Source organism: Osmerus mordax, chromosome 25 (assembly GCF_038355195.1).
Source record: "Osmerus mordax isolate fOsmMor3 chromosome 25, fOsmMor3.pri, whole genome shotgun sequence".
In the NCBI taxonomy this organism is placed as follows: Eukaryota; Metazoa; Chordata; class Actinopteri; order Osmeriformes; family Osmeridae; genus Osmerus; species Osmerus mordax.
The window spans coordinates 5,339,862-5,358,172 of NC_090074.1; the positions used below are offsets into that span (position 1 = coordinate 5,339,862).

At 47.9% G+C, this 18,311-nt stretch overlaps 1 protein-coding gene across 1 annotated transcript in view; it reads right to left on the reverse strand.

Moving 5' to 3' along the window:
* nrxn2a (neurexin 2a) overlaps window positions 1-18,311 on the reverse strand; it is a 98,281-nt gene that overhangs the window by 28,631 nt on the left and 51,339 nt on the right. Inside the window, 2 exon segments of the mRNA XM_067228641.1 lie at window positions 3,402-3,440; window positions 12,033-12,048. Coding sequence (XP_067084742.1) covers window positions 3,402-3,440; window positions 12,033-12,048 — 55 coding nt within the window.

An 18,311-nucleotide genomic window follows, 5' to 3' on the forward strand; every position in this document is an offset into this window, starting at 1 on the left:
AGGGAGCCATGATTCCAGCGACGGTGGCCTGGTGGAGCCTAGTTGAAGCACTGAAACTCATTCTATTTGGGGGATTGAGGGCACTCTTGATCGACATTCAACCACTGGTGAGTGTCGATCGACGCGAAGATCTCACGATCCATCGTAACCATGTAAGGCCCTGTTCAGACTCGGATATCCCCCATCACGGGTTGAGGCGAGACTCCAAGGAAGAGCTGATGATCAAGGAGGAGATGATAAAAACGCCTTGCATCGTCTCTCGTCTAATAAATACACGTTCACACTCCGTTCAATTTGGGACCGTAACGCGAAAGCCCGCACATCCCAAAGGACTCGGTACCAGTTGAGACCCCGGCGTCAGGAGACCCCAGGTTTGAAATATTCACACACACGTCGGAGCTCAGCAGGGTCGCCAGGCGGGGGTGAACCCAGTAGAATAACACGGCACGTCTTATACACACACCCAGTATGTGTATAACGTACCGACACGTACGTACAGTAACAAACAGTGCCGGATCTTTCGAGCTGCTCCTCCCCCCTCCCCCTCCCCCCCCCCCCCACCCCCCCAGAGCTCCTGCTCTCTAAGCAGACTGATTTAACTGTGTGATGTATTCTCCGGATGCGGCAGCGGCGGGCGCCCTGGGAAAAGGCCGAGCGAGACCGACGAGCAGATGAAAGAGTGCAGCCAGGCAGAGAGGCTCCGCGGCCGCGCCGCTCGCCAGGCTCTCTTAATGAGGGATCCATCACTCTCCCGTCACACCTACCCTCACTGCTAGCGCCCACATAACACCCTGGCTCTGTTACCGCACCATATATATATATACACCTGTCAATGTTAACACGGCAGTCTACGCTGCTAGTCCGACGCCGCTTAGAACACCTATTGTGAGCTGTGTAATATATGTCATGTCTTCACAGAATACCTGTGAAGCAACCCGTGGCTCTATAAATGTACGAAAAGCTGTCCCTCGACTGCCTTCCCTCAACCCATGCGAGGCCAAATGGGCCACGCCGTTGCACCATACACAATGCAGGCATGCTGTGTTCCAGGGAGAACTGCTACCATGGGCAAAAAGGACGTGGATGCTAGGACTAGCTAACACAGATCCGCACGCCAGCTCGTGTAACCTTTAAGGATCCGTCAAACTTGAGGACGGGGTAGCTTACTGCCTAGGACCCTTACAGAAGGTGGCACCCTTACCATGGCCTCCTCGGGTGAGGAAGGGCATCCGGTTGATGGCGATGGGCACAGTGCCGTGCTTGTTGTGGAAGTGGTGGACGTGGTGGGTGGTGCTGAGGCTGGAGGACACGCGGGCCGTGCCAGTCTGAATGGGGAGAGTAGCCAGCAGGATCATCCACAGACCAAGCCTCCACCAGCCGCTCAGACCCAGGCCCGAGCCCAGGCCCGGGGCCGTCGAGGCCGCCCGGTGCCCGAGCACGGGGGTCACCGCGGGGGGTCTTCCCAGCAACATCGCCTCCGCATGGGCACAGGAGGGCCGCGAGGGGCCGCCTGGTGCCTCCCTCAGGTCCACCCCACAATGAGAGGACATCTCAGTAGCCAGCGGAGGCCGGGTGCCCCATCATCCCGGGGACGGGCAAACGTGGAGAGGGAAAATGGGAGAGGACAACAGCCCACCAGGTCCAATTTCAGTCGAGGAGAACTGGAGACACGAGCCAAAAATGGCGGTTATTTCCCAAGTTGAAATCAGCAAGCGACAACCTTTCAAATATCTCTCAGACCATGTTGAAACAGGAAGAGGTGTTTGCTCGGCAAAGAGATGGACACACCATGGAGTGGTTTGCTGTCATTTCGGAACACTTTGCTTTCAGTCAGCCCCCAGACTCACGGAATGAATCCAAAATGCGAACGCGCACCTCAACTGAAAAATAACGTCAAGCCCATGGCGAGCTTCAAATGACCACGCAATTCAACCGTGATATTTAAACATAGAAAAAAAAAATATAGAGAAAAAATTAAAAATAACAGTCCAGGCGATAGCTTCAGGTGACGGGCTTGCCTGATAGGCGCTTCTCTTCTCCTCCTACCCACAGGTAGAGCTGGGGGTAGGGGGGGGGGGGGGACAGCAGAGTCTATCCACTAAGACGACAGCCCCTCCACTGCAGAGGAGGAGATCACGCACATCTCCCAGGGAAACAGGATATCTTCGTTAAGACGCCGAAAAGGCGGGGAGGTAAAAGCAGAAGTGGCTGCGAAGATTCATCGCTGGTGGTTAGGGGGAGAAGGGGACGCGGGTGGAGAATCCGGCGTTCTTCTGCCCCCCTCTAGCCGTTGATAGGTTGAGAACAGAGAGGGGGAGAGGGAGGGAGGGGAGCGATTTCTGCAGCAGCACGGTAAAGAAGAAGAAGAAGAAGAAGAAAAATGGTCAAAAGAAAAAAAATCTACAATCTCTCTCAACAGCTCTCTGGGCAGACACGGGGTGTAGCCTGAATATGGTTACCTCTGGTCTGGTCCTCGAACGCGAGAGCCCAGATGTGGGATAGCGAGGCGTCCGCGCTCGCTCTCTCCCCCTCCTCCTGCTACCCAGACACACGCAGCAAAGGCTACTGCTGCATTCCCCTCAGCGCTGCTGCATCTCTTCTCGTCTCACCTCTCCTTTCTTTTTAATCCTCTTCTGCCTCCTCCGGGTTTTATTTGTCTTTCCTTTCTTTCCTCCCCAAAGAAGTATCGGTGTCCCCTTTCGCCCGCGAGTGTGCACTGTGTCCGGTTCGAGAGACGAGCGGCGGATCCGCGGGGCTGAGGAGAAACGATGAGCTTCGCCCGAGACGCTGACTCTTGATTTCCGCGGTTAGCGAAGTCACGCTAATCAAGTGGCCGGCGGCGTCTGGAACGACGGTCGAGGGGCTAGCCGGTGGCAGAGGGCTCGACGGTACAGGGGGGGAGACCAAAAGCCTCTTCTGAGAGCAGCGTCGGAGACACTACGGCGGAGGGAGGAACGGTCACAGTGTGTGCCTGCTTGTGTGTGCGCGACGGAGAGAGGGAGAGAGAGCAGGAGGGAGGGGGGGAGGGAGGGAGCGACGCGCGCGCGGGAGGGCGAGCGGGGAGAGGGGCGGGCAAGCGAGAGAAGGAAAGCAGGCAGCCACAGTGCGAAGAGACACGGCGAAGCCAGAAAATGGACTGTGAGCGAAATCTGCAGGCTGCACAGCCTCCCGACACCCAGGCTCACAAAGACCTGGCAAATAACAAATCAGGAGCGCGGTGCAGAGGAGGGAAACGGATTCAGCCTAGTGCGGTTTAAAGCCATACAGAGAGCACAGGGCCGTCTCTCTATGGGAGTGTGGCCCAGTGACAAGGCGGCAAGGCAGGCACCAGGAGACAGCTGTCTGTAACCACAGCTACCAGATGCAGCCAATCCCCCTGCAGGAAAAAAACCCAGGAAAACAGCGGTCGGTCCGCGATTCTTTTGAATTATTTAGTGCCGCTAGTCCAAAAGTCTACAGCAAGCACTCCCCCCCCCGTCTCCTTCTCCCTCCCTCGGATGACACTTGCCGCTGTGGTCTCTCGTTCATTACCCTTTGCCTGTGTGTGTTTACCTCATGGTGTGCTTTGTGCAGGAGGTAAAAAGGTGTGCTTTTCTCGCCTACCCAACGTATTCTCCTTTCCCCGGCCGTCTAATGACGTCTCTGAGCTCGCATGAGCGTTGTGACAGGCACGGAGCATTTGGGGGAGGGGGCGGTTAGGGGGGGGGGTTACCGAGTCAGAATCCCACCACCCCCTTCGGCGGAGAGAGGAGAAACGGCGAGGGGGAATCGAGAAGGTGAAAGGAATGTGCCAGAACAGAGAATTGATTTGACGACGAAAGGAGCAGGGGAGGGATGGAGGTAGGGAAGGGGCAGACAGGAAGAGCGAGGCCGAGCGAGGGAATAGAGAGGGAGAGCGAGGAGAGAGAGAGAGGGAGAGATAGAGGGAGAGGGAGGGAGGGAGGGAGGGGAGAGAGAGAGAGAGAGAGAGGGAGGGAGGGAGGGAGGGAGGGAGGGAGGGAGGGTGAGTGGGTGGGAAACTGAGAGAGAACAAGACGAGAGCGAGAGAGGAAGCAATAGGCAAAGGGAGAGAGAAAGAGAGAGAGACAAAGAGAGAGAGAGGCAAAGAGAGAGAGAGACAGAGAGAGAGAGAGGGGGAGGGAGGGAGGGAGGGAGAGAGAGAGAGAGAGAGAGAGAGAGAGAGAGAGAGAGAGAGAGAGAGAGAGAGAGAGAGAGAGAGAGAGAGAGAGAGAGAGAGAGAGAGAGAGAGAGAGAGAGAGAGAGAGAGAGCTATATCAGATAAATCATGGTCGATAGAGATCTCAGCTGGGATTGCCTGGTCGGTTGAAAGGACACGCATGAAAAAAGCAGAACAGAGTCAGGCCAGCACCACCTCTCATGGTGACAGGGAAGTAGGGACAGCCCATTACTCAACCAGGGAGAGAGAGAGGGAGAGAAAGAGAGAGAGGTGGTGAGAGAGAGAGAAGGAAAGAGAGGGAGAGAGAGAGAAAGAGAGAAAGGGAGAGGGAGGGAGAAAGAGAGAACCAGGGAGAGAGGGGTAAAGGTAGAGGTGGAGAGAGAGAGAGAGAGAGAGAGAGAGAGAGAGAGAGAGCGCGAGCGAGTGAGACAGAGATGTTAGAGGAAGCAAGGTACCAAGAGGTAAAGCGAGAGAGGAAGAGAAACGTTGTCAAAAGTAAAACTACAACAATCATGTGCATGTCAAGGAGGCTCAAGTTAGCCCAAACATTTCAGCATGTCACAACCTATTTCCTCTAAGAGGGAGATTATAAGAACTCGACTGCCTTGTGCAATCCAGACTAACAGTACCACATTAGGACTTTACCCTCGTCTCAACATCCCAGTGCTCTGTGATACTGGAGTTTGATAAGAAATACCAGACGGTACACATGCCAAGGATGAAAATCGGTCTTCCACCCCAGTCTAAATCTATGTAGTAACGACTTTCTGTAGGATATCCTTCAATTCCTCCCACGTGCTGTGCCTTCATACACTTGTGTAATCACTTCAAATCGATATTGCTAACTTTAAACGCCATGTCTGTACAAATTCTATTCGTGTGGATGCGCAGAACTGGGCAATCATTTTATATTAAGGCTACATTAACTTCCATGTGACTACAGCACATCGCAAGACAGGAACCGCTATGTAGTTACACTTCAGTTCCATTTAACGGTACGAGTTCTTTGACGCATTTAGTACGGCGAAGGTCGGGCTTTCCAGGGGTGAGTGACTGTTAACCCCGATATTATTTTGGGAACCACAACCTTCAACTGCCCTTGTACAACGTCCTCTTACCCCCGATCACCCCTCCCCCACGAAGCGCCTTCTGACGCTGTTTGTAACGACCCATACCTCTAACATTTAATACCGTTTACTTACTGTCCGGCTATTTCCTATGTACCGACTATGTTTTTACTATGACGGCTATGTAGTTACATGGTAGCCAATGTAACCTTCATATAACATTGTTTTCCAGTCCAAGTGAGAGTACTGTAAGTGGCCATTACAATGAGAGAGAGAGAGAGGGGGGGGGGGGGAGAGAGAGAGAGAGAGTAGAGGGACTGGGGGAGGAATGCAGTGACAATACTGATTTATAAACGGGGAGGAATATTGTCAGGAGCCCCTGGTATTTGAGACATTCTTCTAGGCAGTGATGATATCTTCATGAGAGCTGTCTAGGATGAAAGGCTTGCATTAATCAATTTGCCAGCTCCAGGGTGCCTCAACAGGATAAAAACGATGCTATCTGGACGACACGGGGGGGGTGGGGTGGTTAGAGGAGGCCGTAGTGGTGTTAACCATCTGCTCCTTCTCTTCTCTTCTCCCCTATCTTCTTCTCCTCTCCCAGGTCCGGTCTCAAACTCAAACGGCTCGAAACGCGGCAGAAGACCAGCCCGTCTTCCTTCACCTTTTCCCGCGTCGACGGGCGTCGTCAAGGAAAAAACGGCATTCTCGTTCGCCGCGCTCAAACTCGTCGGCTTCCGAACGGCGCCGTGGATTGCGGTCGCACGACAGGTATCGCCGCCTCGGAGGAAGGATCGGGCAGGCGGCGCAAGCGTGGCTCGGGAGAGACTTGATTGCGCTGCCCTGGGTATCTGGGGATTGGGTGGGATGACAACTCTTACTCAGGCATCCGGGCTAGCCTCGGGGGGGGGGGGGGAGAAGTAGCAGGATTAATCAGAGCACTTTTAGATTAATTGCTCATAATGCCGGCGTCCTCTGAAATGAATAGCCTCCAGTTGAGACATCCAGTTGATTTCATTAGGCTTAAAGCGACAGCCCCTCAAATAGGTCTGGGGGTGGGGGGCGGTGGGTGGGGGGGGTGGGGGTGGGGGTTAGAGAAGGGGAGGGGAGGGAAGGAGGGAGGGTCGGCGGGAGGGAGGGAGGGAGGGAGGGAGAAAGAGCCCTCGAGTGAACGAGCTCAGGCAGATGAAGCATGGCAAATGTTTAGGACAGATATATGGCGAAGGGATCGGAACACAGTGTCCCAATGGCAGCATCCGGTTTAATCAGTGGACATCAATCTGCTTTTTACCTTTTGTCCTCGAGCTGCCTCTCCTATGACACAGTAATTAAACGGCGGCAAAAACGGTAAGAAAAAAAGGACGACGTGATATTAGGGAGGTGACCTTTACGTTTCTCTCTCAGGTCCAAAGAAATTAATCTACATCTTTTTCATCCCTTTTTTACATTCTACTTGCTGCACACATTTTAATACATGATCCCCAGGGAATCTTAATGTGGTATTTTCCTATGGCCAAACAAAAGATGTCTGTTTGCCACAGCACGTGGTTTTGCAAGCAAATCCAAAAACCCACATGCCCAGCGCGAACATCAGTTGTGCTGTCACCTGTGAGCATTTATTGAACCTCTTCCACAGCAGCAACATGTGAACACGTGGTCCGAGTGCTTACATAAGAACAACATGACTATAATGCACGTTTTGCTCTAGCGTATTCCCTTTCACTTCTGAAGATGATGTCGTTTGACGGGGTGTAACATTCCGAATTGTGTGAAAATCCGTTTCACAATTCTTTTGTGTGTAAGAGAGACAGTTAGCTACGGTTAGCTAACTTGGGGATCGGCTGTACCATGAATTTCATGCAGGGTTTACCGCTGGTCACATGAATGCTCAAACGTAGGCACGGGGATTGATGTTGTTATCCAACCTGGGTCTAGCAAACCCAGGGTTAGGGCTGGAGTGGTGAGTGGCTGGGGTTGAGGAATGGGGGGAGGAGAGGGCCCATTGGTGCATTTGTGAATTGTTACAAACACAGTATTTGCAAGGGCGGTTCCGGGGAAGTCCAGGGGGGGGGTCAGTCCCCCTGTGACAACAAGCTTGACCCTCTTGTGACCCCACTAAATAATTGTAAACATGGTATTTCGCCTGTTAATGCCTGCGATGTCGTGAAGAAAACCCAACTGGCCCCTCTAACTGTACTGCCCCAGCTTTGCCCCCGTTGGAAGGGTCGAGAACCTCCCGTGAGTACATGCGACTTTTCGAAAATTAGACAGGGCTGGTGGTGGTGGGGGCAGGGGGGCAGGGTGGCATTGTGGGAGATGTCGCCGTTTATCCCGTTTCAAATGGCTCTTCTGGGCCGGGTAGACAGACATAGCCCGGGGCAGGTCTGTCAGCTCGGCTCAGGAGCGGCCAGCGCGGAGCGCGTGATTCAGGTGGAGGTGGCGCTAGGGGGGCCCGCAGGAGGCCGTCCGAGGCAGGCTTGAGGAGTAGGAGAAGCGACAGACAGGCAGCGACGTCTTGGGCGGGGGCCGCGGCGCTCGGGGAACGGCGAGCGCACAACCCGGAAGGGGGAGGGCAAAATAGCCGCCTCTTCCCGGGAACACCGACGTCACGCCGGCGGGCACGCCGTTTATACCGACCTGTGCCGCTTAGGTCACGTGGCTGAGCGTGCGACTAATAACCTTTACGCCACGTGGAAATGTGCATCATCCCGACGTCATTCATTTAACGGGTGCACTGGAATCGTAGAGCTCTTCAGGAGACCCCTAGAAAAGGACAAGGGTATCCTCTCTACATTTCCCCGCTCCAACACAATTGATTCAAATGAACGGCTTGTTGTCACGTCTCCGTTGAGCTAGATAACGACCCATGCATTTGAATCAGGTGTGTTGGAGCCAGGGAAACATCTAGAACATGCAGGGGGCAGGGAGGGGGGGCCCGAGGACCAGCGTTGAGAACCATTGCTCTATATGAAGTGTACATTAGCAATTGTATGACATGTAAATGCGATACCGACAGTAGCGACATTGGGGTTAGACAGGAGCTGCTGTTTACTGTTGTTGCTCTTTCTTGCGTTTAAGCAGTGCAAGTTATTACACAAGCGTGAAATCTGGAATGGCGGAGTGGATCCCTAGAGCATGTGCATGTTGATGTTTATCGTGTTTTCGGTAACACACCCTTTAACTGCCCCTTTGCAACAACCAGGGACTCCTTCGAACTCTCCTCCAAACTGTACCTTCTTACAAAAACCCATACCTCTAACCCTCAATACCATGTTATTATTTAACAATTGGAGGGAGTCAGGTGGCTGAGCGGTTAGGGAAGCGGGCTAGTAATCTGAAGGATGCCAGTTCGATTCCCGGCCGTGCAAAATGACGTTGTGTCCTTGGGCAAGGCACTTCACCCTACTTGCCTCGGGGGGAATGTCCCTGTACTTACTGTAAGTCGCTCTGGATAAGAGCGTCTGCTAAGTGACTAAAAATGTAAAATGTAAAAATTTACAATAGGTGTTGCTATGTAGTTACCATGGTAGTTAATGTACACTTACTGTAAAGTGCTTGAGAATCCTTCCTTGTCTCGAGACCAAAGATCTCCTACAGGATAGTTGATGGGAGGTGGAGAGGTTTTGAGGTGGCCAATGAACAGCTTAAAGAGCTGCCATTGGTCCAGCTCCAGAGAGGAAAGAGTGATGAAGGGTTATGGCTTCTCTGGGCCCCCATAGACACTACAGCAGACTTAAAAACACACTGCTGGCAAATACTTACGAACATTTCCTAAAGACCTTTCTACACACCAGCCTTTCAGATGAGACACCAGCACCAAAACAAAGTAAGAACTCCGTATCTCACTCCATTGGGGCGGTTTCTTGTCTATGTCGTTGAGTTCAACTGTAAAATCAAACGACAACTGATCTTAGCACATCGTGTGAGACAGTGACAACAACAACAACTTAAGTGTAAATGAATTTCATACAGGCTTTTGCTTAGGTGTCAGTGGAGGCGCCGCAATATAAATAATTTGTTTGCATTTGATAGAAAGTGTTATTATGATTACATTGTACACGGGATTACGACTGCATCTTTGTAGAAATATACGACGTAGAACAACAGTGTAATTCAATGTGGTAAAAAGGGAGAGGGCGATTTCATTATTCATTGGACAAAGCAGATAGTGAGGGAACCAGTAATCCATCAGCACCACTCCAGGAGTAGGGGAGAGGAGAAAATGAAAAAAGGACTTCACTTTTGCTGAGCGTGCTGGGAGCGGGTCGTTGCTGTATAAAATTGACCGATCAGTGTCAAAGACAAATGGAGGGGAAGGAGAGAGACAGAGAAAGACAGAGACAGAAAGAGAGAGAGAGAGAGAGAGAGAGATGAGACAGTGAGAGACAGACAGACAGAGAGACAGAGAGAGAGAGAGAGAGAGAGAGAGAGAGAGAGGGAGAGAGAAACAGAGAGAGAGAGGGAGAGAGACACAGAGAGAGAGACAGAGAGAGAGAGAGAGAGACAGAGAGAGAGAGAGCGAGAGACCTATTTATGGCTGAAACCTGCAATCGCTGAATCTTTCCAATGTATTTTCTAATATTCACTACAGCACTGTTGCACAGACATAGTATGGGCTTAGCTCAAGTAATGTCACCGTATAACCAACTTCCCCCACAAACATGTCTTTGTAAAAACGCATCACTAACGAAAACAGTGTCACACATTGCCCAATGGGTCACACGATATTTTCACATTTGCCAATGAGCGCTTATCCGCAAAAACATTCCGCCGAATCAATCCTGGTTCGACCGTGCAAATTCCAGTTCCTAAATTGTGTGACAGTGGCAGAAGCCTGTGGCTTATTATGTAGTTATGGGACCATTCAGAGAACAGCCAGGCTGTTAACGTGATTTAGTGGGATGACTTGGCAGATGTGAATGGAGACTAGGTTCTCGCTGTGCCATTCCACCCTCCCCCAGTCACCGCCGTCAGCACTACACGCCGCCAGCTCCGACCGCCAGCTCCCACCGTAGCCCATCGCATGGACCCTGAATGGATCAACACAGTCATTGACGCGCTAGACTGAAGGTTTACTATTTGTCTGCTTGAAATGAACAGGCACTGCTTATTGGCTGCGTGCTTATACAACAAGCGTACGCTCTTAGGACGCACGCAGGTTTAAAAGGCAACACATTTCAAATGCGACATTTCTTCCTGCATAATCAACCCATTAGTTTGAAAGAAATACAATTCCGACAATAAAACCTATTCGGGGAATAATTTGCCTGTGAGTTTTTCCGATGTTCTCGTCCCTGTTAGATCCAGCCCCGAGTGATGCAGGCCTGAATGAGAGAGAGAAAAGCAGTCGGTGGTCATGTGACACACAGGACACAGCGACGGGTCGAGGGTCACGAGGTGTCAGCCCACCGAGGACCTGGGACATCTGCTCCTGCAGACACGCATGCCGAGATAGAGAGATATAGAGAGATAGAGGAGAGAGAGAGAGAGAGATATAGAGAGATAGAGGAGAGAGAGAGAGAGAGAGAGAGAGAGAGAGAGAGAGAGAGAGAGAGAGAGAGAGGAGAGATAAGCGGGGGAGCCAGTGAGAGGTGGAGACAGGAACTGGCACCCAGAGCTGTATCCAGGGCAAGGACCATCACTTGTTCCACAGTCGAGGAGGGGGGGGGGGGGTGGCTGGCAGAGATAAAGATTGGAGAAAGAATGGAGGGCTGCTAACGAAGGAGACACCTGTCCACCGGTGCGGACCTCGCCGCTGGACGGCGGGAGACAGAGAGGGGGGGGGGGGGGGGAGAGGAAACACACGAAAGGCAACAGGCGACTTCTCTTGTTTTCGACCCAGTAAATGAAACCCACAGATTCCCCCCCCACCCCGAGTGGAAGTGAGTCATGGTCCTGCATCCCCCCCCCCCCCCGGCCCCCCCTATTTTCTCTCCTCTCCCTCAGTGTGTGTGTGTGTGTGTGTGTCTGCGCACACTCGTGCTGCGCTGGCCTCACCCAAGCGTCTCTGAGCTCCAGACAGCCTTGGTGGTGCGGATAATGGCCCGTTCCCTGCTCTCATGTAACCGAGATAACAGCTCCCCCTGCTCTGGCCGGGAGCCACGGCAACACGACGCCGACACGCGTCCAAAGGTGACGCTCCACAGCTGCGCTGTCGACCGACGGGTCTACAGAGACCTCGGTTGTGAGGGGTTTGAGAGTGAGCCATATCGAAGGCTTGCCGCACGTTTTTTTCAGTTGACATTTTTACATAGGTTGTATTTTCTTTAAAGAGTTTACTGTTTGACGCGCCACAGGATATCACAGGAAAACCTGCCACTCGATACAAATCAGGGGTGATTTACTTGTCCCCGAAAAAAGTCGATGCTGCTCAAATGGAGGCTATGGATGAGAGTGCGTGAGGGCCACAGAGCACGTAACGAGTTGAATGTTTAAGTGCCTGCGTCAGTCCGCCTCGAGTCGGCGGTCTCTATTTCGTTTCAATTCGGGGGACTGTTCGATTGGTATCATTGCGCCCGACGAGTTCAATTGAGCTTAGCCACATCGTTTACTGTAAATGATTTCAAATGGCATTACTTCACTGCCCTTCTGTCCAGACCTTCATATAAAGGAATACCCGTGTTCATTACCCATGTTCACCCTGACTAAACTAAACATAGAAGTCATGTTAATGTGACCATAGGGCCAGGAGGTCATACATATGTATATATGCATATTTAACACAGGTGGCTGTGCCTTTGTCGGAGGTATACTCGGTCAATGTGCCAAGCGTGACGACTACCAGCTACGCCAACGAAAAGCGAGCTTAATCTGCTCTCGCGGGTGGCCTGTTACATACACACACATAATATCCATATACTTATGCATATATATATATATACACACATACACACATATAATATATATATAAAACTATATACGTAATATATGAGTGTGTTGTTTGTGTGTGTTTTCATGCATGTTTGTGTGTGTGTGAGTGAGAAGGCCCAGGCAGAGGAGGTTCCAGGGTACCTGCCAGGCCCTGGAGAGGGTACATGGTCCAGGGCTGGCCGTTTCACCAGCTTATGCCTGAGACCTTCCTCCCCCCAATCATCATGCCTGGCCACACATCTCATGTGCCTCTCCTGAAAAAGGCTTTCACGGACAATTAGGTACTCACTTTGAACACAACAGTGCTTAAAACACTGCATGAAATAGCCTCACAGACACGCGTACACAGTCAGTAGTGTAAATAGAAATATCATTTAGCGGCGCCATCGCTGTATAAAACCTGTGTGATTTATGCGTGTGGCTCGAAATGTCATAAAGTGAGCGCTTGTTTACGACTACCTGCAGAGCCGGAGGAGCAGGGTGGGCTGCTGGAACGATTCCATTGGCTGTTTGTAGCCGTGTAAGCAGAACCAAGGAAGCGTTCACCTAAATCTAAGATCCCACCAAGCCCAAAGCACGTCACACTTGCCTAGAGAGCGGCAGTCTGAAAGCCACATTTATGTCATTAACGCAAAATGCTCATTGGCCGCTAATGGTTTGCTGTGTGTTTGTCTGCTTGCGAGCCAGATTCAGATGGACTGTGGATGGGGTTCTTTATTGACAGCTGGGCTCCATGGTGTCCATATTGCAGCAGCACATGCAGCTGCGAACAACCCTGTGGTTTGTTCACACACAACAAGACCCACTGACAGCTAGTGTATGATAATAGAGGCTAATAATATTGGCCAACACTTTACATCAAAAACCGCCTTTCACTACCATGTAATACACACAGTACCGTCTCTAGTAGCAACATTGCAGCTGCGAACAACCCTGTGGTTTGTTCACACACAACAAGACCCACTGACAGCTAGTGTATGATAATAGAGGCTAATAATATTGGCCGACACTTTACATCCAAAAACGCCTTTCACTACCATGTAATACACACAGCACCGTCTCTAGTAGCAACATTGCAGTCACGCAGGAACCTTCCATCTGAAACGCAGATGACCGCGTTGCACCGTCGCTCCTTGACTGTGGGTCTTCTGTGGTGAGCCATCTCTGAAAGCGATGGCTGAAATCATATCCTTAACTGTTGAGGTGAGTCTGCCAGCAGGACGGCGGTCTGGAAACTTCTGGGAAGGCAGTATTGATGTTTGTCAGACGCCACAGCGCAGCAGCAAGCCGTGCCAAGCGGCGGAGAGATGAGAGGGGCGTGCCGATTCCCACACACGGATGATAAATAGGTTCTTTCAGAGATTGGGGGGTTTAGACAAGGAGGGAGAGGGGAGCAGAGGGGGGGGGGGCACACCTGGATTACAGCTCTGGCTGACAAGAGGATGGAGTGAGGGGGGAGGCAGAGATGAAATCGACCGGCAAAAACGAAACGAAGGAAGACCGGTGAACCGCTAGCGCACGGTCACTGTCAAACAATTCCTCTCCCGCCACCCATTTGGAACCGACATGTACCGGCGGGGCTTGAAAAACACACCCATGATGCGCCACGGGGGCAGACGGCGCCACGCGCACGAAACGCACGCGCGCACCATGAAATGGCGTACGTCTGCTTGGCTTAACCTTGGCAGGCTTCGTGTCAACATATCACTCCATGGTCACTGGTTGTTTAGCAGTTCCCACTAAGGGGCCTCACTCTTGTAATATGGCAATTACTACTGCTGGGAGCAAGCCTGCAGAATGTAGGAAGCCATCAATCACAGGGAAGCAGCCTTCTGTCCATATACTTTGCTCCCAGGAGACCACACTGTAGCTAGCAACGTACAGTATGGACACACACACGCACACACACACACACACACACATGTATGCACGTACTGTACAAACAGACGGGCGCACCCACACCTGCTTACGGATATTAGGAAGTGTTTTATCATTTTGACATTTCTTTTATACTTCAGTCTTTGATCATTCTGTCCTAAACTCGTTCACTTTGTTTGCGCTGTGATCGTTCTACTTTGTTTTCCTTTGTTTGTGCCGTCGAAGCGTATCCACAGGATTCTTCTGGAACACGGTGCATTTGATAAACAAACTTGAATTTGATTTGGGGGATAAGTCTTCTGATCAGATCAAGCCGAGGCAGTGAGAGTGTAGAGCTGTGCTTGAATTACCTTTGCTTATCTAGCAGTTATCCGTCAGCTGCGTCAAGTCCCCTATCAGAGCCTCTGAACCACAGGAAGCTATCCTCAAACCCAGCCTTAGCTCAACTTCAATCCACTAATAATAATACAGTTTTTCTCAATTGCTAAAACACTAAAACCCATTGGCTGAACAAAGTTCTCAGTTGCCTGAACTCATGTAGCTAATTGTGCAGTATGTTGTCAATACCTTAAACCATTTCACATGGTAAAACATAATTTGCAGATCTCACTTTTGAGCAAAACTCTTAACACATTCTCATTCTCAAAACACATTCTGCACTCTAATGCACATGTCATCCATACTGGTAAACACAAATGGCAACAATCAAATACAAACAGAGAAAACATGTCATTGACTAAACACAACCACTCAAAATTGATTTCACTTGTTTCAAATGATGTGACACAACCAATATAAGCCAGTTCAGAGAGCAAACAGGTTGTTGAAGGTGGGAAAATATTGCTTGTGATGTCGACGAAGTGCTCTGGCCTGACCCAGCCCAAAGACAAGAAGCAGCACATTGATCATGTTTACTTCTTAGATTTTTGTCCCTTTGACTTTAGTAGTATTGGTAACACTTTATAATAAGTCAACGCTTTTTGGCATTTACAAAGTGTTAACTAATAGTTAGTTAAGCCTTTATAAAACATTTTGAAACATTAACAATACATTATTAAATAGTTAATAAGCTTATTATTAAACACTATGTTGATCATTAATAAACACTGTTAAAAATTATGTATTTTATTCATAATACAATTCATAAGGTGTTTGATAACTGCATTATCATACTTTATAGACAGCTTGTTAATATAGTTGCAAACCAGTAGTTTAAAATGTGTTAATGGTACATGAGCTGGTATAGAAAGCATTAGCAAATGGTGAACAAACCATTTACATTACCTTTATAAAGCATGAGTAAATAACTAACAACATATTTACTTATGTCTTTAAATTATGTATGCCAAGTCGAATACAGGATGTACACTATGCTTTGCATATATCTTAACAACTATTTTATAAAGACTTACTAATGATGCAACTTCTGATTAGTAATGCAAGTTATAAAGCATTTACTAACTGTTAGTTAAGGCTGTTGCGTGACCTAATCTAAAGTGTGAACTATTTATGCCTTATTAAGCATTTATAGAAAGACTATAGGCCTATAGATGTTGTGTTTTTGTTTTTTTTAGAAGAAATAGCTGTTAATTTATTTACCTGGGTAATAAAATAGTATTTTATTTCCATTAAGAAGCGATACAGTAGAATTGGTATAAAAGTTGGTTACCCAAAGCTGTATTTTATTTAAAAAAAATGGCTGTAATAAACTGCAAATGTTTAGCTACTCCTCGACAGGTCTGCAAACGCCTTTGAAAGCAGAGATTTGTTAAAACGTTTGTTAACCGAGACCGTAGGTCGAGGGTTACAAACAAACAAATCGTTTTAACAAATTGAGGCGACAAAGCGTTTGCTGACCTGTCGAAGAGTAAACATTTGGTTTCTTATATACTACAACAATATGTGGGAAGATCCCAAATCAAACACGGCGAATCTGGAGCAGACGCCATCTTGTCAGAGCAATCAGCGGCCCTTGTACTGGTGACGTCACTACATCTCCAAGGCAACATATCAACAACTCTTTTGAGAACGTCTTCTGAACCAATAAGAACAGCATATTGGTTCAATTGCAACAACAGTACGAGCGTTCTGATTGGCTAATGGGTAGTCATGCCAGCCGCGTATTAAGTCTTTATATTCTATGCGCGTATTGACCTGCGGTCTGATACGTATTCTTATTGCCCTCCGTTGATGTCATCTTCACAATGAGCGAGATCGAGGAGTTTTACTATCCAGATGACAATGAAGACATCAACAGCGACGAGGAAATTCTTAACTTTCTAAAAGAGCAGAAAAGTGTGAACACAGAGAGATAAACGACAAGCGCTAGGCAGATTGCTAGGTTTGGTTGCTCAGATTTCAGATTGGTTGCTAGGTACTGTAGGTGCTAACACCTGAAACACACTGTGTGAAGACTTGAGTAGAGCTGAATAAAACGACATGTTTTAAATGAAAAGAGCTAAAAATGCCATATAATAAACAACTTACTAACCTCGACCGTTCGGTTATGCCGGGAAATATCAAACTGAGGTTATAAGTATTGACCGCTGTCACTCTCGGCTAGTAGAGCTAAGTAATGTAGTTAGTAAGACACATGCCTGTCATTACTTCAATAAAATAGTAATTTTGTGTATCACATTGTGTTGTGTCTGTTTCCTTTTGAGAAACGTATGTTCAGCCTTTGTGAATGTGAGGTTCGAGAATGGACAAGAATACCTTAATAAATAACTTATAAATGTTTAATAAGGCATAGATAGTTCACACTTTAGATTAGGTCACGCAAAAGCCTTAACTAACAGTTAGTAAATGTTTTATAACTTGCATTACTAATCACAAGTTGCATCATTAGTAAGTGTTTATAAAATAGTTGTTACGATACCTTTGTGAATGTGAGGTTTGAGAATGGACAAGAACACCTTAATAAATAACACAAAAGCCTTAACTAACAGTTAGTAAATGCTTTATAACTTGCATTACTAATCACAAGTTGCATCATTATTAAGTGTAAAATAGTTGTTAAGACATCTGCTAAGTATTAGTGTACATCATGTATTCGACTTGGCGTACATTAATTAAAGACATAATTAAATATGTTGTTAGTTATTTACTCATGCTTTGTAAAGGTAATGTAAATGGTTTGTTCACCATTTGCTAATGCTTTCTATACAAGCGCATGTACCATTAACAGATTATAAACTACTGGTTTGCAACTATATTAACAAGCTGTGTATAAAGTATGGTAATGCAGTTATCAAACACCTTATGAATTGAATTATGAATCAAATCCATAATGTTTAACAGTGTTTATTAATGATTAACATAGCATTTAATAATAAGCTTATTAACTATTTAATAATGTATTGTTAATGTTTCAAAATGTTTTATAAAGGATTAACTAACTATTAGTTAACACTTTGTAAATGCCAAAAAGCGTTGACTTATTATAAAGTGTTACCGTAGTATTGTATACTGTAGTACAGTGAATTGTAGGCTGTATACTGTACAATGAAGAAATGGTATGGCCCTGAACATTGTGCTTTCCATTTGTTACAGTAACAGTACTGACTGCTCAATAGATTTTGACTGGTTTGCAGGTTCATATCAACAAAGAACAAGAGTGAGTTGTGAGTAGTGAGATGCAGGGTACAGCACTGTATAGGGGTACAAGGAGGAGAAAGAACAAAAGAAATTGCAAAGAGCAAAGCAGAGTAGTAATTTCTGATCAATTTTGAGCTACTATGATAGAACATGTTTTCGTTCATCAAAAGATAATGACGGATAAATATGAAATTTGTTTTGAGATAAAAAATGTACTTTCCCCTGAGAACTATATGTTTTGAACAATGTGTTTTCTATTTTTTGGTGTATTGTTTACTGACTGCTTGATAGTGTATATAATTTTGATCACTTTGTTTATGATTTGAGAGCAGTGTTTGATTTTGAGCACAGGTAAATCTGTTTTGAGGTGAAAGTTTGATTTTGAGCACAGTTTTGAGGCGAAAGTTTCATTTCGCAGGAGGATTCAGAGGTTTTGTCAATAGTGCTTGAAAATGAGGTTTTGTGTGTTTACAGTTTTGAGAAAATGGGTGACTGTTTCAAGAAATGTGTTTTAGCAATCGTGAAAAACTGTATTATAAAAACACTCAAGAAAATGTCTTATTATTACTCTTCGTATACACTGCTGGAGTCTGAGCCATACACGTTTGCCTTGTTGGATCGTTCCTGAGCTCGTAGCAGATTGAAGTGGCCCACAGCTCCAGTGACAAAGGAACACATGCTGAGTGACAGGAAGGCGAGCCTTATGAGCGTTTTGAGAACCC